The sequence below is a fragment of the Tarenaya hassleriana genome, unplaced genomic scaffold (genome assembly GCF_000463585.1).
Source record: "Tarenaya hassleriana unplaced genomic scaffold, ASM46358v1 Cleome68, whole genome shotgun sequence".
Lineage (NCBI taxonomy): Eukaryota > Viridiplantae > Streptophyta > Magnoliopsida > Brassicales > Cleomaceae > Tarenaya > Tarenaya hassleriana.
The window spans coordinates 576,584-601,157 of record NW_010969347.1 but is presented as its reverse complement, the minus strand read 5'-3'; the positions used below and the strand labels follow the sequence as shown (position 1 = coordinate 601,157).

Sequence of the window (24,574 nt, the reverse complement as noted above, 5' to 3'; positions counted from 1 at the left end):
AAAATAAAATAAAAAGTATGCATTATTATTTCTTGCCATGCACTACCTTCATTTTTAAAGTTTGTGTGTATATATATGTGTGTGTGTATTTCTCCTACAAACCACAGATTTGGGCGCTTAAATTTTTATACTAAAAATAAAATTTCTTTGCTACTCCGAAAAAACAAACGACCTTAATGGCATTTCTACCTTCAATCATTGCCTTTGAATCTCTCTCTCTCTCTCTCTCTCTCTCTCAAATGGGAGTGCCATTCATTTGTGTCACAAAAGCTTTTCAATGTCTCTCTTCATCTTCCTCCTATGGTCGTGGAGCAGTTTTATTGCAACCCACGCTATTCCTTCGCCTCGAGGTATTGAACACAATTAATTTGATTTATAACTCTGATTACGAATCCATTATCATAAGATCTCACATCGATTTCTACATGATATCATGGATAATGAAAATTTAAGAAAGGATGCGAGAATCAAACCCTAACTTCGGATGCAAGTAACTCGATTGTTTAATAATGAAGGTTTCTTCCTGAACTGTGGATCGTCTTCCCCGGCAAAAGTCCACGACATAAATTACAATCCAGATGAAGGGTTCATTGCCGTGGGCAACACGACAACCTTAAACCAGCAAGACCTGCTCCCGATCCTCTCGACGCTACGTTACTTTCCGAACAAGTCATCGAGAAAATACTGCTACAGCTTCCCGGTCTCCACGAACTCCAAATACCTAATCCGCACAACTTACTACTACGGAAACTTCGACGGGAGAAACGAGCCACCGGTGTTCGATCAGATTGTCGGGGAAATAAAATGGAGTGTTGTGAACACGACAGAGGATTACGCCAATGGCTTAAGCTCTTACTACGAGATCATCGTTGCCTCGGTCGGGAAAACCCTTAGCGTTTGCCTCGCCAAGAACGCGAAAACAGTCTCTTCTCCTTTCATATCGGCTCTTGAGGTTCAATTGCTTGAGGATTCTATGTACAATTCCACGGATCTCGGGATTTACGCCCTCAATGTCATCACCAGAAGCAGTTTCGGAGGAAGCGAGGACGATATGATTAGGTATCGTCGCCGATGTCACATTTGTTTTCCAAATTCGTTTCTTGAATTTTCGTAATTTTATGTATGTTTTGTTTGAATATAGCTATCCGGATGATCAATTCAACCGTCTATGGCAACCATTTTCGGATCCGAGACATCCAACAGTGAAATCCCATGGACGCGTCGATCCTTCGGACTTCTGGAATGTTCCACCGGCAAAAGCCTTTGCATCGGGTGTCACAGCGAGTAAAGGGAAGATTCTAGAACTTTCGTGGCCGCCATTTAGTCTCCCAACCACAAAGTACTACGTAGCTCTGTATTTTCAAGATAACCGAAACCCTAGCCCCTTAAGCTGGAGAGTTTTCGATGTTTTCATCAATGGAGTTGCATTCTATAGCAAGCTCAACGTGAGTGCAAATGGAGCTATGGTTTACACCGGAGGATGGCCATTGTCGGGCCAGACTCGGATAACGATGGTTCCAATGAAGGATTCACCGGTGGGACCAGTAATCAATGCCGCCGAAGTGTTTCAAATCGTCCCTCTCGGTGGAAAGACTCACACAAGAGATGGTAATGTTTCTTTATATGCTTTGATTTCTTTGTGATTATGGTTATTAGCCGTTTAGATTTCGGCATCAACTCGATATTAAACTGTTTTCTACATATTTTTCGTTTAAATGAGCGATACGATCCGAAAATATAGCCCAATTTTCTTGTCAAGAACCGTTAATTGAGAAGAAACCCTAATTCTCTAAATGCTATTGCATAGTAGAACTAGGCATGGCTCGGGTACCCGTGATTTCGTTTTGGTATAATGGTCTCCGAAGCTCGGCGTAGTCTTTGTTTCGAGTTTGATACACAAATGGTGTAACGTTATTCTTTAATTTCTTCTCCATCATCATCATCATTACCCAATCGTCTAATCAATCTCATCAGTAATCTTTCTTTTGTTGATTTGTTCTGCAGCAACGGCAATGCACGATTTGTCGAGAAGTATCATGAACCTGCCCTCGGATTGGTCAGGCGACCCTTGTCTTCCTCATGAGAACTCGTGGACCGGAGTAACTTGCTCCAAAGGTCTAGTCTCTAGAGTTACTTCCCTGTAAGTTCGCTCAACGACTTCTCTCGCAAGAAACGTAAAAAACCATAGCTCCTTTTCAGCTTCTCGGGTTTTTACTCGCTTCACAATTTTCGTTAGGAACCTCACGAATCTCGGACTCGCTGGATCTCTACCGTCGAGTGTAAACAAGATGACTGCTCTTAAAGATTTGTGAGTTCACATGCTATAAGTATATGTGTACCTTTCAATGATGCATTAGTGATTCGTTTGATGAAGAATCGTCGTCTCTTTTGGGAAAAATTTCAGTTGGATTGGGAAGAACAAACTCACGGGCACGATCCCGGATTTGAGTTTGATGAAACGGCTTGAAACTCTGTACGTTTTCGTGAAACCGAATCTTGTAAGTGTTGAACAAAGGTTCAGATTCTTGGACTTGCTTTAATGGTTTGAAAAACACAGGCACTTGGAGGACAATCAGTTCAGTGGAACTATTCCTCAATCAGTTACACAGCTTCCAAACCTACGGGAACTGTAACACTCCTTGTCATTGTTTTTGCTTTGGTTTTCGATTTCACACCCAAAATCTTGAATCCGTAAACTCTAAACACTATAAAGCTCTTTCCCGATAACATATCTGTGTAGGATTAGGATCCGATCTATATTTTCTACTAGACGAACGAATCATGCACTGTAGCAATTAACCGTATCGTTAATCTACAGGCTCCTTGTGAACAACAAGCTTCAAGGAAGATTCACCAGAGGATTCCTGAAGAAAAGGGGGCTAAACATACAGTAGGAATATATGGCTCGAGTTCCTTATCCATAAATCTCGCCATTTTTTTTTTGTAGAGTTGACGTCCCAATGAGTACTTGTGCTTGTTGATATAGGGTCTCACGTGAAAACATGCCAAGGAAAAGAAAGGAACGAGAAAAGGACTGAGAAAGGGGCGTTTGCTAACCGTTAGATGTGCAAATTGGAGGGCCATTTTGTCGATTTTGAAACCGAAATACATGAGGGTTTCATTGGAGAATAGGATTCGAAATCTGTATTTATGAATATGATCTCTTTACCGATTTGTTGTTGAACCACGCCTGAACTTCAGATTCTCAAACATTTGTAATCCAAAATGATAACACTCGTGAAAAAAAAAGCAATCTAAAATGGACTGTGTTATTTTTTTTGGTAACCAGTATCTTGAACTAAAGTTTTACGAGAACGAGAACTAGCCATATCATTTGCATTATACGTTCGCTTCCTAAATTTGAGGTTCGAATTGGAGGCGGAACAAATGATTTGTGCTCCCGTTTGACCAGTTGAAACCGTGATGGAGTCTGAACAAATAAATCATGTAGTTTAAGGTTTGGCAACAGATAAGGATTTGCATTGGAATTCCAGAAAAAAATCTAATGGGTTCACGCACAATGTTCAGTTTAATATATTTTTTTCTTATTTATTGTGACTCGTAATTTACCCATCACCGTTTCCATGGTTCTTTTAATGTACAAAAAGTATTGTGACTCGTAATTTAATCCCCCCCTTTTCTTTTTAATCTAGTTTTGTACTTGTTATTTTTCATCATTTATGGTTTGGACCATCCAACTCAGTGAATTAGATATAAGAGTGGTTTTCCATCACAGCAAATGACTTGGCTCACAAGAAACCACCAAAAATAGCACCAAGTGAAAACACATTTCGTGGGCAAAACCTTTTTACATTTCCTCTTATTCAAAAAGAATAAAAGAGACAAACTGTACAATTCGCTCATTCTGCAAACGAGATGGATTAAATATACAATCGAGTCATAAAGATCAATATCATATCCACAGAACCACACTACTCTCTATGATCCGTATTTTTATATATGTGTATTGTTTTTTGGATTTTGTACAAAATTTACCCATCTCTGGCTTTTCTCAAGACGGGGAAAGAATGTAATCCAATCGCCCTATTCACCTATTCACCTGCAAGGAGAAGCAAACACATCAGAACTGACTGGCAACACAACGCACCTGATATGAATTCGGCTGGTTTCTACGCGACTTTATCTCCTTCGCTTGAACGCAACCAGTAAATGAGTAGACAACTGCACAAGCATGAGATTTTACCAACAAAGACGACGCACTATAGAACGAATTCCAATCAATATGCTAAGAAGAAGTAGAATATGCAGGAACTAACTAAGCTACTGATGAGATTACTAGTCTAACCAACATTGATAATCAAAAGACGAATTGGCTACTCGAAATGCAAGATGACTAGTTGACTGGATGGAAAACCCCATTTCGAAATACAGAAAGGCGAGAGTGTGATGAGATATTACCTAGCGTTGTCCGTGTTAGTCTTGATTCCTTCGCTTATCTGGGCCTAAATACTTTTCCATGGACTCCTTTTTATGTTCAGGATCAAGACTGCAGGCAAAGACATCCCCGGAATAAGATAGTAACGGACACTTTCGCTTTGCAGCGTCGGACTACAGTTGGGAATAGTATTCGACCTCTATTTTCTGATCAATTCTCTGATAATTTCATTAAACGGGAAAACTTCTCTTTTATTACCAGATACAATAAGTAGAGCTGAGGAAAATTGACAAATACCCAAAATTTCCCCATAATGTTATCAAATATCTAAAGTCCATAAAAGATAAAGCCAAATAAACTAAAAGCCTAGATTCAGGAGTGTATCACAGAGCTGTTTGGAAAAGTTTTAATTAGATTATAGGAACTGACCTATTTCTGACGCCAACAAGAGCACTATGGACAGCCCTTGCGCAAGCTGAAGCGGGAGCTAAAGCAGCTGTTGGAACTCCCTGAACAGCTGTTGCCAAAGCTGAAGCCGCACCATCTCCACGTTGATATTTCTTAAGAGGTCTACGGACCAAAGCAGAAGCAGATTTCCCCAGGCCATCACTTATACTCTCACAAGCCTATTAAATTTCAACCATGTAAGTACATTGATCCAAGAAGAGCAAGTAGAATTATATATTTTGGACAGAACCCAACCCAAAAAAAACTCAAGATGTTCATGAAATCTTTTTGCATGTGACCTAGACAGCATATCACTCAGCCAGAGAGGCAGGGCTCGTATATTCACCTGAAGCATGCCTTGCCGGGCATTTCTAGGCTGATTATGTCTGACATTTGCTTTTGTCTTGCCTTGTGTCTGTGGGGGTGATGGGGCACTAGCAAGGACGTACTCTGCTCTCAGCAAGATATCATGAGCCCCTGCTGCCAAGTGAACCCCAAGTCCAACAGCTTCAAGTGATATGCTTCTGAGGAATGCAATAGTACCTGAAAATAGCCAAATCATTATCAATCACGCTGCCTGGTAATGCCCACTGAAGTGAAGAATACAAAACCATTGGGAAATTTATGGTTGAAATTTAGATAGATCGGAAGCACATATCAGTTAACACATGTTTATCCCATGAACGTAAATTAGTAGGAACATAAACAAGACACTGAAGCAGATGATGCGGAAAGATGCAGCCATCATAGTGGACGTGATGCACCTTGTTAGTGAGAAATTTCGACATCCATTAGGCATATCAAATTCCAACATAAAGAGGTTCCATGGACATATCAATTTTCAATGGCATATTGCCATACTGAAAGCAACTTTTCCATTCCCAACAGGTAAATCATAAGACGTGATAATGCATGCCACAAATGATGTCCCATTCCCATTAGTTCATTATAAGTGAACAATTTCCTGATTAGCAGAAACCAAAAAAAGACAAAAGGAAGAGAAGAATGAATGCATTTCAGGATGAGACTTTACCTCTTTGCACTCCCTTTACAAGCCTCTGATCTTTTCTGTAACTTTCGACCGGTGAAGAGACTAGCTTGGCAACAGCAGCATATAGAGCAGAAAGTGATCTAACTGTTGGTATCCCCTTCAGTAATTTATGAACCTGAAAACGTAATAAAATAACATGGGAAATCTGATGTCTAAAACATTTTAAAGGATTAAAGATTATGGATATGCACAAGACAGGAAAATTTGAAAAAACGAACCTGATTTTGTGATATATCTTCTAACCATTCCCCAAGAATAGTCTCGCATACATTGCCCCAACCATAGATTCCAGCGGCATGTACATGTTTGAGCTTAAGTTCAATTCCCTGCACAGTTTTCTCTTCAAATGAGTACATGCTGTCCAAACCACGAAACCACGTGATACTAGAAATATAGTTTCTCACCTTCCAGGGAACAAGGTTTACAAGCTCTGCATATTTTCCTCCTGTCAATGCTGCTAAATCAACATGATGAGGACTGTAGTCAACCCGAACCGTAACTGGCCATACGTCAAATTTCTGAAAAAGGAACTTCATCTGTCAGAGATAACAATTTAAGAAGAGCAAACTCCAGAAAATGCAGTCCCAATTTCCAGAGTCCAGACATCAGTTAAAATCGTGGAAATGACAAGAATGCCTATGTTTATCCGGTCAGCTAAGCTAAGTATGTTTAGCAATCTCTTCTGGAAACATCAAACCGAACAGGATGGAAGGGTTAGATAATAAATCATCTGATGCAGCTTAGAAAAGAAAAATACAAGGGCGAGTACAGTACCACTACCACCGCCTTCAACCATTTTCCCTCTAACAGTCACTTCAGATAAAGGACCAACCCAACCCAGTTCGAATCCCCACATAGTGCGGGTGCTGGGGAAGGGAATATACTAGGCAGGCAGTCTTACCCTGCTTTTATGCAGAGAGGCTTATTCGAACCCGTGACCTCAAAACCCACAACAAGTGGGTTTACTGTTGAGCCAAGTCAGCTCAAATGACAATCGATATTATTAATCTCCGTTCATTTCAGTGTGATTTGATCTAACTCTAGGACATTAAAATGTGAAGGCATCTTCAATGTCACACTCTCTTACTAGGAAAAATGGCTTTGCTTACCTGGAAGTATGGAAGAAGAGCTTCTTCTATAATATTATGTCCTCTAATAGAATCACTTCTTACAACAGACGAAGTGAAAGCACCTGAATCATCAACAGAACCTACTGGCTTTTCTGTGCTGTTTGCACCGAAGAAGCTGATGAGGAAATCCACTTGACTTTGATGAAGATGCAACAGCAAAGGGAGGAAGGCAGCACGCAACCTGGGAGGCAAAAGATTTACAAGAAAAGAATAATAATAATAATGGCATCAACCATAATGTGGTAACTATTCTATGGATATCACAGAGTTTCATCGAAAAGACACAAAGAAGAACCAGACTTTAACAAAATAAAAAGAATATTATAACTAGCAAAGAGAACATCCTTCATGCCTATGAAGAGAGCATCAAAGCATTTGTTGCTGGAAGTCTACCTCAACATTTAGAATCATGTTTTTAGGATAATTTTGCTAAAACATTATATTCTTAGTATTTGAACTATGTGGGATCACCAAACCCAACAAAATAATTAGTAAAACTGAGTAACTTCAGCTTACCCTCCCATTAAGTCAAATGGGAGGATGTGGACAGAGCTTTTCTATATGAATATGTCTATTTTTCACGGAAAAATGGACCGTAACTATTTTTTGAAAATGTTTTCAATGAAACTGATTTTACTATTGAAGATAATAAAGACATGAATGTAATTTTAAAATGTTGGATACCGAAGCCGAGAATAAAATGATCGAAAATCCAATAACACATGCAACTTCACCAAATTTTAAAGGACATCAAATTCAAACTAATCTTTCAAAGATCTAAACGAAATAGTGAGTACAAGAAAATGAAAATAAAAAAATACTGCATACCTGTATTCCTCAAGGGGGGTTTGAGGGTCAGGTCTGACAGCTTTTAAGTCTAGCTTGAATACCTTTGAAGAGGTTTCTCTTGGGTGATCTTTTGAGTTGTAGTATCCAAAGACCTTTAAATTCAAGAGGAAACCACGTTAAAACATCTATTTTGGCATTTCTAATATCAATCATATTAAGATAGAGTGATTATCTCAAATTACCAATGCCCAAGGTGCAGCTTTGCTTCTATCATAAAGATAAAAATCTTGGAGAACGAGAGAGAGTTCAGATGTACATATTTTGCCAGCTGGAAAGATTTCATATAGGAATTGCATCCCAGATAATTCAAGCTCAAGACAAGCAGTTGTATCCCTGCCCTTCACATTTCTATACGTCTCACCTTTCTTCCTAGAATCATGCCAATCAATGCCAGAGTACATTCTCCATTTGAGGTTGATGTTTGTCAGAAGGACACGTCCAATGGCACTTCCCTCAGAACATGATGTTGACTCAAAAAGAGAAGAATTTCCATCCAGAATATGTTCCTCACAATCTTCTTCAGTTGCTTTGGAAACATGATCTTCCAAGATTCTTAAAGACGTGTCATCATACCACCCAGAGTTTCCTCTCTTGAAATCTGCCTCAAGAACCAATTGTACCCCCGATGAATCCCCTTCTTGAGGAAGCTCTGACAATGGATGGAACTCGGACAAACAGTAGTTCTCAATAAGTTCAGGCAAGCTATCTCTTTCAAGAAATTTTTGGTTGCTTTCTGGTTTTATTCCAGACGATGACCCACAAATAAATGGGTCAGAGAGTGTTTGAGAAGTTTCAAGTATTAATGCCTTCCCCTGACAGCTTTCATCAGACGACATGGAATTATTTTGATATCCCAAAGAGTCACACATACTGGTAGAATTTGCATCAAAGGCGAAAGCATCTTCATTGATTTCATCCATCAAACCTGTGACGCTAGATTCAGTCGCTACATGTAAACTTGAATTTTGAATTTCGGAACTTGACGCAAAGCTACAGATATGATCTCTAGAATCAAAACCACTCTTAGCATGTGCCTGCTGGATGTTGTCCCATCGAGTCTGCAAGTGTGCAGCTGATTCCTCCAAATCAGGAGCAAGTAACTGCTGGAGTTGAGTAGCCAACCGAATCAGACCAGATGTTGTGTCACTGCAGGTTTCGATCAACAAATGAGACTTGGAACATTCCAACTCCCAGAGGAGGTCATTTTCAGAGTTACTTCTCAGAATAGCTTCGATGAGAGCCTCCTGAGCAACTTTAACATAGCCAGTCTCATGAAGATACTGTGCACTGTAAATTCCAACAAGCCTGTCAGGGTCTGAAACCACAGACAGAAGAAGCCCAAGATCTTGAACCCTAATTCTATAATCATTTTTTTTGGAATTGACCAGGCTAGTATTTGAGAGGCTAAGAGAAGATGCAGCAAGCAGACACGCAATCCATGTGTCACTTGATTGATGTAAAGCATCCAGATCCTCAAAGTGGGGCTCATAGCTCAAACCAACATCGACCAGACTAAGCATAAACGAGGAGCTACTAGATGAACTAGAATTCATTCCTAGTGAATCCCTGTCAACAACTTGTTCTGTTTCTACAGAAGGCAAGATGAAAAAGGAAGAGGCCACTTCTATCCAATCCAGACGTCCACCTGCGGCTACAATTGTACTGCACCTCATAGATACAGACAAATAATCATGGCAGATTTTTGGGTCCCGCAAATGTACAATATCCAGGCCAGCCAACCTAGATGACAAGGCATTTGAACCTCCACCATTACCACGTTTGATTGCAGAGTTGCTACACGAAATCAGAAGAAGGTCTTGACAAGGCCGATCTGTGACAGAACCCCATAACTTGCCTTCCCCATGGGCTAACCAAAAGAAATCAGCACCACAAGTAGTGCTGAGATTTGAGACAGACATAAGATTAAACTTCTGGACCCTCAGTTTTAACTGAACCCATGACCCAGGAATCTCACTCTGAAGCTGTTTTTTTATGTCCTTCTTTGCTTCCGGCATGACCAAAATCTCAAGGGAATCACACTCCACAATAAGAGATGTTTGCGGCACAGCAGATTCCTCTGTCTTAGTAGTCGTGTTGCCTGCCATACTGGATTGACAAACCTTTATCTGGTCTAGGACACTACATAAGCTGCTGTATTGCAAACTGTCTAAATGGATAGTAAGAGGAAACAAATGAACGTAGAGACAGAATGAAGAAGCCAGAGCGATTTCTTTTCTGGTTTGAGAATAAATGTCTTCCTGATCTTTTGCAGAAGTAACAGCAGCAAACTCGAGGCCGTTTCCCCCAGATTTATTCGTTTGCATGGATTCCTCCTGAGTAGCCAAGATCTTAGCTCTCTTCACTAACCAAGGTCCAGCAACAGGACTATCTTGCCAATACATACTAATGGTAGAAAGTTGGTTACTAGTTCTATTGCAGGTATCCAGAATCCTATACGCTGAGAATGTTCTTGGCATGCTGCATGAATTGGTTTCAGCATCTTTAAGGTCCGAAGTGACCAAGTAAATGCTAGCATCACCAACACTAATGCATATGGAACGAGCAGCTGAGTTAAAATACATTCCTTCTGGACTTCCATCTTCAATTTTGTTTTTATGAGAAGCAAATGACGAAGATAAGTCGAGAACAACAAATTCTTCCCAGAAAGAGCTGCATACCTTTCCAGAATGGCTCTCGAAAGGGAAGCACAGCATCACTCGAACATTCACGATCGACACATTACCTCGTAACCTTTCAGATTTGGAAGAGGCTTTAATGCACGTAAAGGAAGATCCATCATTCCCATTGCATAACTGATTCCGTTTGTGACTAATTTCGGGACTAGATTCTGCCACATCATTCAAAAGATCTGCCAACATTTTTACTGAATGAAGGTTCAACCATAATGTTGTGGATGGTAAAGTCAAGGAAAATGATTTTGGTCCTCCCGAGGTTCCATCTGATGATTGAGAGTTGAAATTAAACCGAAGCCCATCACCCCCTGCAGCTTTAACCAATAGTGTCTTGACAGCAAAACCTTTGTTACGAGACAGGAACCCATCAGAAACTATCTCACTTAAATTATTTGAGGCAGCATTTCCATCAGATGAGGCAAATGAAGGAAGAGTACTCTGAACCTCAGCTTGTAAATTTTTTATCAAACTTGTTCTGTATTCAATATTAGCCGTATCACGGGTATTTCCTGCATGGCAATAGTCGGCGATCTCAATGCTGCTCACTCCTCCTTGTAACCTCATATCATGAGGACATACCTGTTTACCTTATCAAATATCGTAAGCCAAATCTTGACAATAAGAAGCAAGAGGAGGAAACACAATCCTGTCAAAGTAATTACCTGAACAGAGGCAGAAATATCCCTGCATTCTGCGCCCACGTAATGGACATCCGCGCAATCTTCCTTCCAGCTGTCTTCATCTTGGAAAAACAGCACCATGGAAATTCCAACAAAGGAGACTTTAAAGCTGGTTTCAACATGCTGCTGTTCTGTAAACATGAGAATAAAAGGGTTGCATTCACATGTAAATGAAATGGTCACAAAACACATGCAAAAAGAACAAAAAATTCAGTTCAAGTAAAGGGAGTAAGCAATATAGAGGATTTACAGCGAGGATTAATGCAAAGCCTCGTAAAATAATATATAAGTGTCAAACCAAGTATGAGCTAGAGAGTGTACAAGTAAACAAAACGTTCTTAGATAGCAAGATACAGAACTTATTTGTACATGCTTATGCCAGGGGAAAAAAAATTTGGTAAAACAAAAACATGAAGCAACAAAACAGCCCAGAATCACATGGAACTTAAATTATATAACTCGCTTCAGTCAAAGTGACTACTGGTGAAATTCATAAGGAAATCTGTACAACCCAATAAGTATAATACAAATATATGAAAGATAAACTAATACCAGAAGGAAGATAAAGAGACCCCGAAGCAAGGCTAGACGCAGCGCTGATTGCTGTGAAAACAGAAGATGTCCAATTCCACATTCCGTGGCTTCCAAAAGCTGAATGGTAACTCCTCATTACATCAAAACATTCAAAGAACTGGTCCACACTGAAGAACATAAAAAGAGATAAGTGATTTTTATAAGCACCAGGATGAATTTGGCCGACGAATCTAGAAGCGACAGTAAAACCTATCGGATTAACTTTGGCTAATAACAATCCTTGCAGAAAAAAACACTAGACAAACGCAGATTCCAACCAATGGTGACAAAGATAAGTTAAACAACTGGATGCACTATCTTTCAAACACTTCGTACAAAAAAATCTTGTTTGCTAGAGAAGCACTTCATACCTTGCTCCAAGATCTACTTCTCCATCGTCTTCTTTCTCACTAACAGTAGATAGAAACCAATCTGGTATGAACTGTAACCCTGACACTGTAGTTTTATCCCCAAAAGCTTGGCCACCTGATGAGGATACCGGTTTATTGGTTGGCATTGAAGGTGAATCTCCTGATGAATTAAATTGAGAAACTGAGAGACAACAGTCCAAGTCCAAACTCATGAAGCTTTCCCATGACCATAAGAACCATTTAATCGTGGCCGGCTGAAACCGTACTTCAACAGGATCAATACATAGATCAGCATCCACCTTACGAATATCCAAGGAACCATGTCTCCAAGGTATACTCAAATTCAAACACCCTGAAAAGCCACCTCCTTTGCCTGTCATGATCGAAGTCACAACATTTGATGTTTTCATGCCACAAGTTTTATCATCATTATCAACATCCATTTGTAGAAGTTCAAGAACAGCCCCTTGGAACTTGACACAGTTTGTAAGTCGACTTATATCAAGGAAATTATCACCACCAACTCCATTAGTAGAAACATGATCCTCCGAAGCACATATTCCACATTCTATCTCCGACATTCTAAACACCAACTCTGGGCGTGGACCTGCCTTGTTCTGTTCTTTGGGAAAACAAGGATCAAATGCAATTATCAGCTTTTTGATTCTTACATGAAAGCTCGTAAGAAACCATTTTACTATCTTTGCAATCATCTTAACGCCTTCGTGAACATCAATAGATGCAGATTTAACAGTATTCCCCGAAAATTCATTCTCGTGCTTTCTTAGCTCAAGGCGTATGCTATGTGAAGCTACTGTGGTAGAAGTGGAGGTGCTAGCTTCATTTACAGATGATGATGCATTACTCTCCAAACGGGGCGCCAGAACAAGCTCAAGTTCATCCACCTCAACTTGACAACCTTTACTCTTCCAAGGCATTTTAACTAGTAGAGACCCAATTGAACCTTCCTTTATGAGCAGTGGGGCATCGAACTGGGATCAAAAGAAGAATGAGAAGGAAGGGGAAGGTCAAGTCAAGATCAACTATTTTCCATTAATTATTAACAAATTAAAAGAGAAATTCTAAGCCTCGAATCTAAGATATCTATTATCTACAACATGGAAACCAAAAAACTTGTTTAGCAGACACTGATATGCAGCTGTTCATGCCACACGAGACCCAATACCCCGCGACTTAACTGAGAATTCCAGAAATATCTACCCACATTTCATACATGCATTTCCTCGGCTAGAAGAAAACAGCCTTTATCCCATTCACCGCTTCCACCTTGCTCGAAACCATACCTTTATGGAGAAATTAGTCATTGAACTCTCACCAAAAACAACTAAGAAAGCATTTCAGTTCATCAGGATTAGAATCGCGACCATTGAACTTCGATTTAAAACATTTATAGAACTCAGTTCTTCCACCTTCTCAACCACCGCACCAAACGCCAACATTCCAGATTTCTCAGTTACTAGTTCCAAACTGAACACTTAACACTTTCAGCCAAAATTCCAATTTGAAACATAAACCGAAAACAGACAAGACACAGGGGAAGAAGATAACCTTCTCATTCAGATAATCAACGTTGATAGCGAGATCGAAGAGCTGAATTGTTCCATCCCTGAGCTGAACATCGAGCTGGTCAAGGTCGATATCACCCAGTATAAACTTCCCCAATTTTTTCTTCAGCAAAAACTTGCAAACCCTTTTCACCGCCCATCTCGAGAACACTGCCTCCGCCGATTTAGCAATGTTCCACGGAAACACCATGATCACCGTCGGTTGAAACCCTCTCTGGCGAATTAGAAAAACCCAGTCCAGCTATGTGAATAGGGTTTCCCGGAGGATGAAATTAGGGTTAGTAGTTTGCCGGAATTGGGAATCCTGATAGAGAGATTTCACAAAAGAGATAGAATATGAAACTGAGTCGAAGACTTTCATCGATGATTTTCCCTTTCCGTGTCGGGAATGAATTTCTCTCCTACTCAATTTTGTTTTTTTATTTAATTTTCAAATTGAAACCACAATTTAAGCCGGTTTGGTACGGATGGATAATTAGGTTTTTGGTTCGGTTAAACTGGTTTTCCACATCGGTTTCTAAATTATTCGATTGGAGAAAATGTTGCTACGGTTATAAATAAAATATATATTTACCGTTACTGTTCACACTGTTCACACCGACTTATAGTTCATATATACGGTTACTGTTCACACCGACTGTATACATAAATAGTAACTTAGAAATTTCTATAAATAGACCGTTTGGATTACTCCATTTGTACACTTTCAAAAGAAAGAGTAATAAAAAATATATTCTTTTCTATTCTCCTAAAATACAGTTTTTGATTATAGTTAACGATCTAATATTCGGGTCATTAATATTTCTTCCGATTTCATAACACGTTATCAGCACGAGCGCTCTTCCACAATTAAAGGTAAGATAACTTATTTTTAATACTAATATTTTTGTTCTTATATATACATGTATTCAGATGTTTGAGTAGAATTAGCCCCAAGTTATATATGAATAACGATATTCTTTATAATTAATTTATGGACGGCTATGTCGCCTCGATTATTATTCATGGACGGCTATGCCGCCTTAATTATTAATCTAGACGGCTATGCCGCCTTAAATATTTATTCATTATTGGACGGATGTGCCACCTTAATTATTAATTTGAACGGCCATGCAGCCTTAATTATTTATTTGTTATTGGACGGCTATGCCGCCTGAATTATCATATATAATATAAATTTATTGATTGTTATTTATACGAATTTTTTTTAACTTAATCTAAAAATAAATAAATATATAGTCGGTCTGGCCTCTGCTCCACCGGGATTTTCTCGTCTCTTCTCGCGCATTCGTCCTTTCCTGTGTGTGTGATCCTGTAGGCTCATTCGATATATATATATATATTAGTAATAAAATTTACAAATAAAGATTTATAAATTTTTTCATATAAGGATAAATTGATTATAAATTATTTGATTTCTCAATAATTAATTAATACATAATATGATCAATTAATTTTATAAAATAATTTAACAATTCGTTTTGATAAATTATTTTTCTATGTATAGTTTTATAATATAAATTGATAAAATCATTTATATTTTTTTTAAATTTATTTTTTTCCAACGGTTATATCTAAAAAAATCAAATTTTGGCTCCTCCCCTACGGTTAAGAATAGTAAATTTTACCATATAAATACATTCATTCACTTAAACAACTCACACCAAATCATCTCATTCTCTTCTCTTCTCCCACGAAAAAAAAATCTCTCAAGATGAATTTTATTAAAATTCTCTTTGTTCTAGCAGTTTTAGCAGCAACGTTGTATTTTTTTCGACAAAAATCCCGATCCATTTTTATTTTGGTCTTACCTCTCGTTTGCGTATTACTAATATCCATGATAATGAATAAAGCTAATATATGACTTATTGTATTATCCATGATAATGAATAAAGCTAATATATGACTTATTTTTTTGTTTAGTCATAATGGAAAGAATGACAAATATCGAGTTTGAGGTCCTCGACATATCAGAAAATAATTATTTATCATGACAGTTGGATACTGAGCTGCATCTCGAATCAAAAGGTCTTGGTACCACCATTAAAGAAAAAAGTGCATCAAACGAGAATAAAGCAAAGGCACTGATATTACTGCGACATCATCTTCATGATGATCTGAAAAAGGAATATTTGACAATAAAAAATCCTGCAGATATTTAATTAAAATTAAAATACCATTTTGATCATCAAAAAATGGTGATCCTCCCCAAGACAAAATATGAATGGATACACCTCCAATTTCAAGATTTCAAGAATGTCAGTGAATATAACTCGGCAATGTACCGAATCACTTCGATTCTAAAATTATGTGGAGAAACAGTCACTGAAAATGAGATGTTGGAGAAAACTTTCTCAACAATGCATGCATCGAATATTATACTCCAATAACAATATCGAGAAAAAGGGTATACAAAATATTCACAACTTTTATCATGTCTCTTATTGGCCGAACAAAATAATGAGCTGTTAATGAAAAACCACGCATCACGACCGTCTGGATCTGTACCATTCCCTGAAGCGAATGCTACAGAAAACAAACCATTCCAATGATACAGAAAAAACATCATTCCCTATAGTGAATGTTATGTCTTATAATGGTCGATAACGTGGTTATTTTCGAGGTAGAGGCTGAGGCCGAGGCCGAGGACGCGGTCGTGGTGCTAACCAAAGTTGGAACAGAGGAGGTGGTCAAGGAAACTCATCCCAAAATCATAATTTTAACAATAATAAAGAGGGAGCATATAGTCATCCAAACAAGAGGATGAAAGAAAGTACATGCCACCGGTGTGGAATGACGGGACATTGATCGCGTACTTGTCGCACCGCTAAACATCTGGTGGACCTTTACCAAAAGTCGATTAAAGAAACAAAAGGGAAAGACATCGAGACCAATCATGTCATGAGTGATTATGATGATGATGCTAGTGGTGCTAAGGACTTTGCACACATGGACCTCGCTGATATTTTTGTCCATCCTGAAGATGGAGCCGGTTATGAATAAAAACAATATAAATGATTACATACTTCATATAATCAATATTATCTACATATGTATTCTCATGGATAAATAATTTCATGATATGTTGTTGTACTTTATATCACTATTTTTGCTTCATAAGTTAGTAATGACATTATACATTATTAATATATCTATTTTTTTAATGTTTGTCATGTTGTTTTGTCCTTGAATAGAAAACGAATATGACCAAAACTGCGGACCGAGGAGGAGATATATGTTTGGCAGATAGTGCTACAACATATACAATACTGAAAGACAAAAAAATATTTCTCGAATCTGAGAATAAACAAAGGAAATGTTACTACTATATCTGGAAATAGAAAAATAATCGAAGGCTCCGGAAGAGTTGATTTCATTATGCCAGGAGGAACAAAATTTATAGTAAAATATGCATTATTTTCCTCCAAGTCCCAAAGAAATTTATTGAGTTTTAAAGATATCCGACAAAATGGATATCATATTGAAACCATGAATGAGGATGACACTGAGTATTTATATTTCACCTCAATCAATTCGGGACAAAAGTGTGTGTTAAAAAAATTACCCACTCTATCCTCGGGATTATATTATATTAATATCAATGTGATTGAATTACAGATCATAATAAATCAGAAGTTTACTGATACGTTCAAGTTTGGCATGATCGATTGGGTCACCCTGGTGCCATTATGATGAGAAAAATTATCGAAAACTCTTATGGCCACCCACTGAAAAACCAGAAGATTTTTCAATCGGATGAGCTTTCTTGTGATACATAATCTAAAAGAAAATTAATAATTAGACAATCACAAGTTAAAATCGGTATGAATCATTTTTAGAAAGAATTCATGGTGATATCTGTGGACCCGCTTCAAGTAGATGGTCGCATGTATGCCTTTTATCATCGCGTAATCTAGCATTTGCCCGATTCTTAGTCCAAATAATTAAACTAAGGGCACAGTTACCAGAGTACTCGATCAAGAAAGTGAGACTTGATAATACTGGAGAATTTACATCACAAGCTTTTGATGGTTACTGTGTAGCAATGGGTATTGATGTTGAACACTCAGTAGCACACGTTCATACACATAATGGGTTGCCAGAGTCATTAATCAAACGATTCTAGCTTATTGACAGACCATTGACAATGAAAACAAAATTACCCATTTCTATCTGGGGTCATGTTATTTTGCATGCTACATCACTTATTCGTATCAGCCCAAATGCATATCATAAGTATTCTCCATTACAATTAACATTTGGTCAAGAATCTTATATATCGCATCTCAAAATATTCAGATGCGCAGTATATGTCCCGATTGCTCCACCACAACGTACAAAAATGAGACCACAAAGGAGACTTGGAATATATGGGTACGATTCGCCATCCATTATATGATATTTTGAGCCACAAACTGGAGATGTTTTTACGGCTCATTTTACTGATTGTCATTTTAATGAAAATGAATTCCCACCATTAGGGGGAGAAAATCATAGAATGGTGAAAAATGGAAATGATCTTAATTGGTGTACACCATCATTATCCCACCTTTAATGAATATGAATTCCCACCATTAGGGGGAGAAAATCATAGAATGGTGGAAAATAGAAATGATCTTAATTGGTGTACACCATCATTATCCCATCTTGATCCTCCAGCAAAACAACGAGAACTAAAAGTTCAAAAGATTATACATTTGCAGAATGCTGCAAATCAGTTACCTGATGCATTTATAGATACAACTAGCGTAACAAGATCATATATAGATGCTGCAAATGTTCATGCTCAGATTGAAAGTCCAAAAGAACAAACGAAAGAAAATTCGAAAAACGATTCCAAAACACGCCTGAAGCGTGGACGACCTATTAGTTCTAAAGACCAAAACCTCCGAAAGAGCAAAGGGTCCAAGAAAAATGAAATGCTTGATTCAGAGGAACGCTGTGACACCCGAAACCCGTGTCCCGCGAAAATCACGAGTTGCACCACATGGACAACAATATAATAAATAAAATTATCGAAAATACACGGGATTTAAAAATTCTCAGTTTATATAAGTATGCAGTGGAGACAAATACAAATACGGTAGTGTAACTATCGTGAAATATAAAACTCGTAATCGATACTACCAATCTTTTTGAAACAGGAATCTGCGTAACTCTAACCTAAATCTTCTCGGTCTTCCTCTTCGCACTTTTGGCGCCGCTGTATCCATCCAACGCTTCTCTTTGCACTATCTCGAGCTGAAACGTTGCATAACAACGTCCCAAGTTATATGCTTAGTGAGTACTTCGGGTTAAACCCGAAGATCATACTCAAATTGCAAATGGCTAAGCACAAACAATATTATACACGCACTATATATATGTGTATAACATATATACACACCACATGTCATAAAACAAAGTCCACTCAACCAACAAGGAATCATATATCAACCACAAATAGTCCGGATGACAAGTCATCGGACATAACCGTCAAATCGTCTCTATGTGCATCACACATAAAGGATAACATACGGATCTGGTATTACCAGTCCAGGACATGTATACAAGTCATAGCTCGACCCGTCGGGTCTATCAGTAACAACGATACCGTCAAATCATCTCTACGGGTGCATCACACGCGTAGGTAAAACTCTCCATGTGCAATGCACAATCCCCCGCTCTCCTCGGCCGACGCCGGAATAGTAAAGATACGACAACCCAGTACCCAACACTCCATAAAAACGTATCACATCAACCATCACCTTTGATATCGATGTCACCTCTCGATACCAGAGCGCTAGGTGCCTCCTCCAGGCCACCACCGACTATATCGAGCGAAGTCAGTCAACACTGGCAACCTCTCATCGGCCATGCCACGGAAAAGCTCATCAGACCCGAGCTCAAGTCTTTCAGAGTATTTCCGCATAACCTCGTCGGGAGAATCGCTCAATCCCGAGTCACGGGTAAATGTATGCCAGTCTCTGCCGGGAGAATCACTCAATCCCGAACCCGCTCCATAGCTAGTGGAATGTTGGCACGGTCACAGAGTAACCGTAAGATTTCCTCAACACCGGGATAGCCGAATCGCTCAAGACTATCATGTGTATCATCGGCTCCAAGCTCTGCCCATAGGCGACCAATCACAATCATGTCTTCTCAATATGAAACTCGACCCGGATCGGGAATCATAAAGAGGAGATCTCAAACAACGCAATCATCGGGATATCACCTCAATCCACGCTACAAACACACGCTCGGCTTTACTCCGGCCCTCCGAGGTAAAGTCTCACTATTGGTTTAGTGCTCTATGATGAACTGTTGCATGAGCTTTTTTATAATACATTTGATTTATTGACACTTTCTATGGTTTTATGGATGAGTGTTTTATTCATTACATGTTGTGCATACTTAATATGTTATGAAATCCATGTATTATTATGAACAATACTAAACTCTCTAGTCATATGTCATTATGAGAATAATGATATACTAAGACTAGTATGATGTGTGATTGATGATCATATAGATGATGATAGGTATTGGATACGGTCACAATCATAGGTATTTGTTGGAGAACGGAATACTGGATTGACCCGCATGAGATTGTCACATGGACTAGCGTCATAACTTGAATCTCATATGACGGTTCCATGATTGGATCCTAAGACCTGAGATATCTACGGAATCCAACATGAGGAGTTGCATACTTTGAATACGTCAAATGTCCTGCGTAATAGGAGGACTATAAAGGCGTGTATCAGGTACGAAACGAATCATGTGCTGGATTGTAGATAGTCAAGACGGAATTTGCACCTCTCGTAAAAGAGAGAGATATCGCTGGGCCCCTCGTGTGAGCGAGACTGTAGAAATGTGTGGCCGCACTATAGACGAACATCATCTATTTCACACAGTCCCGACACCAACAATATTGTTTGAAGACAATGCTGTGTGCGTTGCACAGACTAAGGAAGGATTCATCAAAAGTGATAAAACAAAACATATTCCCCCGAAGTTCTTCGCATATACCTAGGAGCTTGAAAAGAATAAGGAGATTGAAGTCAGATATGTACGATCATGTGACAATGCAGCAGACATGTTCACCAAGGCTCTCCCGACGATGGTGTTCAAGAAGCATGTACATAATATTGGAATGCGTCATTTACGGGATCTTTGATCTCTTGTTCAGGGGGAGCGTGTAGCTGTACTCTTTTTCCCTTATCAGGTTTTATCCCATTGGGTTTTACTGATAAGGGTTTTAACTAGGCAATACCGAAACACGCAATTGTGTTTTTACTAATGGTGGCTCCAAGGGGGAGTGATATAAATAAAATATATTTATGGTGGAGTCTACCGTTACTGTTCACACCGACTTACTATTCATATATATGGTTACTGTTCACACCGGCCGTATACGTGAACAGAAACTTCAGAATTTCTATAAATAGGCCATTTGGATTCCTTTTGTACACTTTCAAGAGAAAGAGTAATAAGAAATATATTTTTCTCCATTCTCCTAAAATACAGTTTTCGGTTATAGTTAACGATCTAATATATGGGTCATTAATATTTCTTCTGATTTCATAACAGTTACAACGTATATCCGAAGCATATTCAGTCTCATATGTTCAATTCAATTTCTATTTTAATTTAAAATATTTCTATTTTCTAAATATTTTTAAAATTTTGGTTCGGCAGTAAGAGAATTCGATCTATACTTGATCTATGAGGATATACATATGTAGTATGCTTGATCTACGAGGACATATTGGTAGTTATATACATATGACATATACATATACACGCACATGATACATATGCACTAATACATATAAATCTGTATATATACATATATTTATGTTTTAAGTTAGTGACCAGAAAATCTAAAAAAAAAAATATTAACGTTATCAATTTTAATAAAAAAAATAGTGAATTCTTTTATTGATAATAAAATTACATTTTTTAAATGATTTAAAAAATATATCAACTCTTCGATATTATCAAATTAGACAAAACGAATTGATATAATATTCTTCTTTGTCATATCGCTATTAGCACTGTAATGATATTGATATATAGATAAAATATTGGTTAAATAATTTGGTTTGGTGTAAATCGGAATAACAAATGAGTTTAGTGGTTATAGGATTAACCAAAGGACGAAGACAAATAGTGTACCAAAGTTTATATAATTGTACCTTCAATCAAATGATAGTACCTTCAACTCAGATGTTGTGCACATATGGTGGTCCACTTGATCGGTTTGTTGTTCTACTAAATTAATTTACTATATGTTTTATATCAAACCAAATTATTGAACCAATATTTTGTCTACGTATCAATATCATTACGATATGTATATCGACGTAGCAAAACAGATTAAATTTTGGCACATGAAGTTTGTACTTCTAGTTGTCAAATCATCATATATAAAAGTACACTTCATCTCATACGGGTACGACACGTGTCCATTCTTTTATTTATATATACTTAATGCAAGAATTTAGTATTGGAAGTTAATATTGGAAAAACGTACATGATAATTCTAATATAACCATGAATGTAAAGAAAGTAGAAATAAATGTAAAAGAAAGATTGAGAGGTGTGGATATTTATTTTAATAGTTATTGAAATAATATGAAAGTAATATATGTGATACGAATACATTATAGGTTAACTGGAAAAAAATATTAGTTAAAAAACAAGAATTTTTTAAGATTTTTCAAATAAATATGAAACTTTTTATTTTTAACTAAATATACGAATTTTAAAAATATTGTCAAATCTTATCTTATTTTACCTTTTATATATCTATATATAAGTACAGACATTATCACTATTTTATTCACAATATTGATTATATTTAAAATGATTTATTTTATATTCAACATATCAAACTTTAATATTCTCTCTACATATAATCATCAATAATAAGACTCAAAAATCGACGAGTCTGTTTAAAATCTTTCTTCGTCATTTAATTTTTTTTAATGAAAAGATAATTTAGTCAAAGTGGATTTTAAGTTTATTGAACATTAATTATTTTAATTAAAAAAATCTAAACTATAAAATGGGCATTCTCGGTGTCCCATCAACAACATCATTATCGGAGGTAATTTGGTGCTTGAGGGTGTTTAAGATCAAATGCTAAATCTAATTGTTCCATATTTGTAATCTAATTTCATTGTGTTTTTTCCTTTTAATTTGATTTTATTATTTGATTTATACCAATCGTTTGTGTAATATATGTTCTTATATTCTTTTGAACAGGGAAAAAGCCAATTGATGACGATTATCATGACGAGAAAGATGCAAAAGACAGGTATGAAAAATCAAATGGGAGAAGTCCTCAAGATTAGATACTTATGTATGACTAATCTTCCTTTGAAGCACCCGAATACGCAGCAGATAGTTGGCCTCTTAATAAAGATATAACATCAAAACCTTATGGATGAAATTTCAGATTCTGATTTTCTGCAATTCTTTCTCTCCTTCAAGTTTTTCTTCCACTCTCTGTTTTTTCCCTTTGTTGCTCCAAGTTATTCCTATGTTATCTGTCTCAATCGATGTATTATAATATATGGTGATGAAGAAAATGACAACGTTCTTTCACTAACGAAAAAGTACAAACGATGAATATTTTACTATCCCAGGCCAAACCTTAATACAGTCGATCAACATCCATCCTGGAGGATTGGCACTATCTACAATCATGACCAAAGGAAGAAGCGAACTTGCTGAGGAGTTCCAATTAGGTGTAACCTTTTCATGTTTCTTTTTTGGAGTGTTCTTACCAAAATAAATGACTTTAAGTGTGACACCCGTATCATGTATCCCGTATACAGGATATGCCACATGGACTAAAACCAATAAAATATAATAATATCAAAAGCACGGGAATTTAAAAAATCGTTTTTCCATACAAATACGCAGCGGAATAAAAACATTACATATCTTTCAAAACAACACATGTCCAAAAATGTACTTAAACACAACCGTTTTCCACGTGGAACCTTGTTCCACAATCCAAAACATACAAGAAAAAGAAATATTTATTCGTACATAATGTTGCCTTCACAAAGTCTTCGCCATCCAAAGTGCGCTACTCGTGCTTCTCGGGATCTGAAAAATTCAACAACGGAGGCTAAGCATAATGCTTAGTGAGCGGTTCGGGTTGAGCTCGGAGAGCCCATTCTCATGAAGAATGGTGCCAACTAGTATTTCAACACAAGAATTCCCATATTTTCAATTATTTCTTTTTAATTTAATGCAATATTCCATTTCAATTTATTTATTCCCAATATTTATTCCATGCATCATTGATACATGATAGTACTAACTCAATTCGTCAACCGGTACTATCGTGCATCATTTCCGTTGGTATCATCCAGTACTGACTCCACGTCGTCTGCCAGTATTGGATTCAAACCTACTCCTCTGTAATAGTACTGACTCCACGTCGTCAACCGATACTATTACAGAGGCGATCACACAGATCCACCAGTACTGACTCCACGTCGTCAATCGGTACTGGCTTCACTACACTTTCCTATAACAGTACTGACTCCACGTCGTCAACCGGTACCGGTATAGGAGCGTCCATACAAAAACACTAGTACTGACTCCACGTCGTCGACTTGTACTAGTCTCACTATTGGTTTAGTTCTACGATGTAATGTTATATGAGCTTTATTATGATACATTCGATGTATTGACACTTACTATGGTTTTATGGATGAGTGTTTTGATTCGTTACATGTTTTGCATACTATAATATGTTATGAAATCCATGTATTGTTATGAACAATACTAAACT

At 37.5% G+C, this 24,574-nt stretch overlaps 2 protein-coding genes across 5 annotated transcripts; one reads left to right on the top strand and one right to left on the bottom strand.

The window, feature by feature from the left end:
- Nucleotides 1-219: 219 nt before the first annotated feature.
- On the top strand, nucleotides 220-3,274 carry LOC104800352 (probable LRR receptor-like serine/threonine-protein kinase At1g67720). Of its 3 annotated transcripts, none has more exons than XR_769721.1 (9): nucleotides 220-350; nucleotides 516-1,059; nucleotides 1,142-1,608; nucleotides 2,005-2,140; nucleotides 2,237-2,308; nucleotides 2,405-2,473; nucleotides 2,558-2,691; nucleotides 2,819-2,890; nucleotides 2,987-3,006. XR_769721.1 is itself a non-coding variant. In XM_010523147.1 (9 exons), exons 1-9 carry the CDS (start codon nucleotides 278-280, stop codon nucleotides 3,036-3,038), a joined length of 1,557 nt encoding a protein of 518 aa, XP_010521449.1. In that variant the 5' UTR covers nucleotides 220-277; the 3' UTR covers nucleotides 3,039-3,274. The 3 variants fall into 3 exon arrangements, 2 of the variants coding, with proteins under 2 accessions (XP_010521449.1, XP_010521450.1); XM_010523147.1 differs by having other exon boundaries at nucleotides 2,558-2,629; nucleotides 2,987-3,274; XM_010523148.1 differs by lacking the exon at nucleotides 2,558-2,691 and having other exon boundaries at nucleotides 2,405-2,498; nucleotides 2,987-3,274.
- A 515-nt stretch (nucleotides 3,275-3,789) lies between these two features.
- Nucleotides 3,790-14,165, bottom strand: LOC104800351 (autophagy-related protein 2). 2 transcript variants are annotated; one of them, XM_010523145.2, is made up of 14 exons: nucleotides 13,760-14,165; nucleotides 12,191-13,182; nucleotides 11,799-11,947; nucleotides 11,229-11,377; nucleotides 8,056-11,145; nucleotides 7,853-7,965; nucleotides 7,004-7,205; nucleotides 6,299-6,412; nucleotides 6,113-6,220; nucleotides 5,877-6,009; nucleotides 5,190-5,386; nucleotides 4,826-5,022; nucleotides 4,420-4,507; nucleotides 3,790-4,060 (listed from the first exon to the last, which is right to left on the bottom strand). In XM_010523145.2, the coding sequence occupies exons 1-13, from the start codon at nucleotides 13,964-13,966 to the stop codon at nucleotides 4,435-4,437; spliced, it is 5,724 nt and encodes a 1,907-aa protein (XP_010521447.1). In that variant the 5' UTR covers nucleotides 13,967-14,165; the 3' UTR covers nucleotides 3,790-4,060; nucleotides 4,420-4,434. The 2 variants fall into 2 exon arrangements, with proteins under 2 accessions (XP_010521447.1, XP_010521448.1); XM_010523146.2 differs by lacking the exon at nucleotides 3,790-4,060 and adding an exon at nucleotides 4,067-4,182.
- Between the last annotated feature and the right edge of the window lie 10,409 nt (nucleotides 14,166-24,574).

Coding starts and splice junctions, on each gene's coding strand:
- LOC104800352 (XM_010523147.1), top strand. CDS start 278: ATGTCTCTCTTCATCTTCCTCCTATGGTCGTGGAGCAGTTTTATTGCA. Junction 2,141..2,236: donor GTCTCTAGAGTTACTTCCCT/GTAAGTTCGCTC, acceptor AATTTTCGTTAG/GAACCTCACGAATCTCGGAC. Junction 2,630..2,818: donor CTTCCAAACCTACGGGAACT/GTAACACTCCTT, acceptor GTTAATCTACAG/GCTCCTTGTGAACAACAAGC.
- LOC104800351 (XM_010523145.2), bottom strand. CDS start 13,966: ATGGTGTTTCCGTGGAACATTGCTAAATCGGCGGAGGCAGTGTTCTCG. Junction 11,378..11,798: donor GTCTCTTTATCTTCCTTCTG/GTATTAGTTTAT, acceptor TCATGTTTACAG/AACAGCAGCATGTTGAAACC. Junction 4,508..4,825: donor CTTGTTGGCGTCAGAAATAG/GTCAGTTCCTAT, acceptor CTTTGCCTGCAG/TCTTGATCCTGAACATAAAA.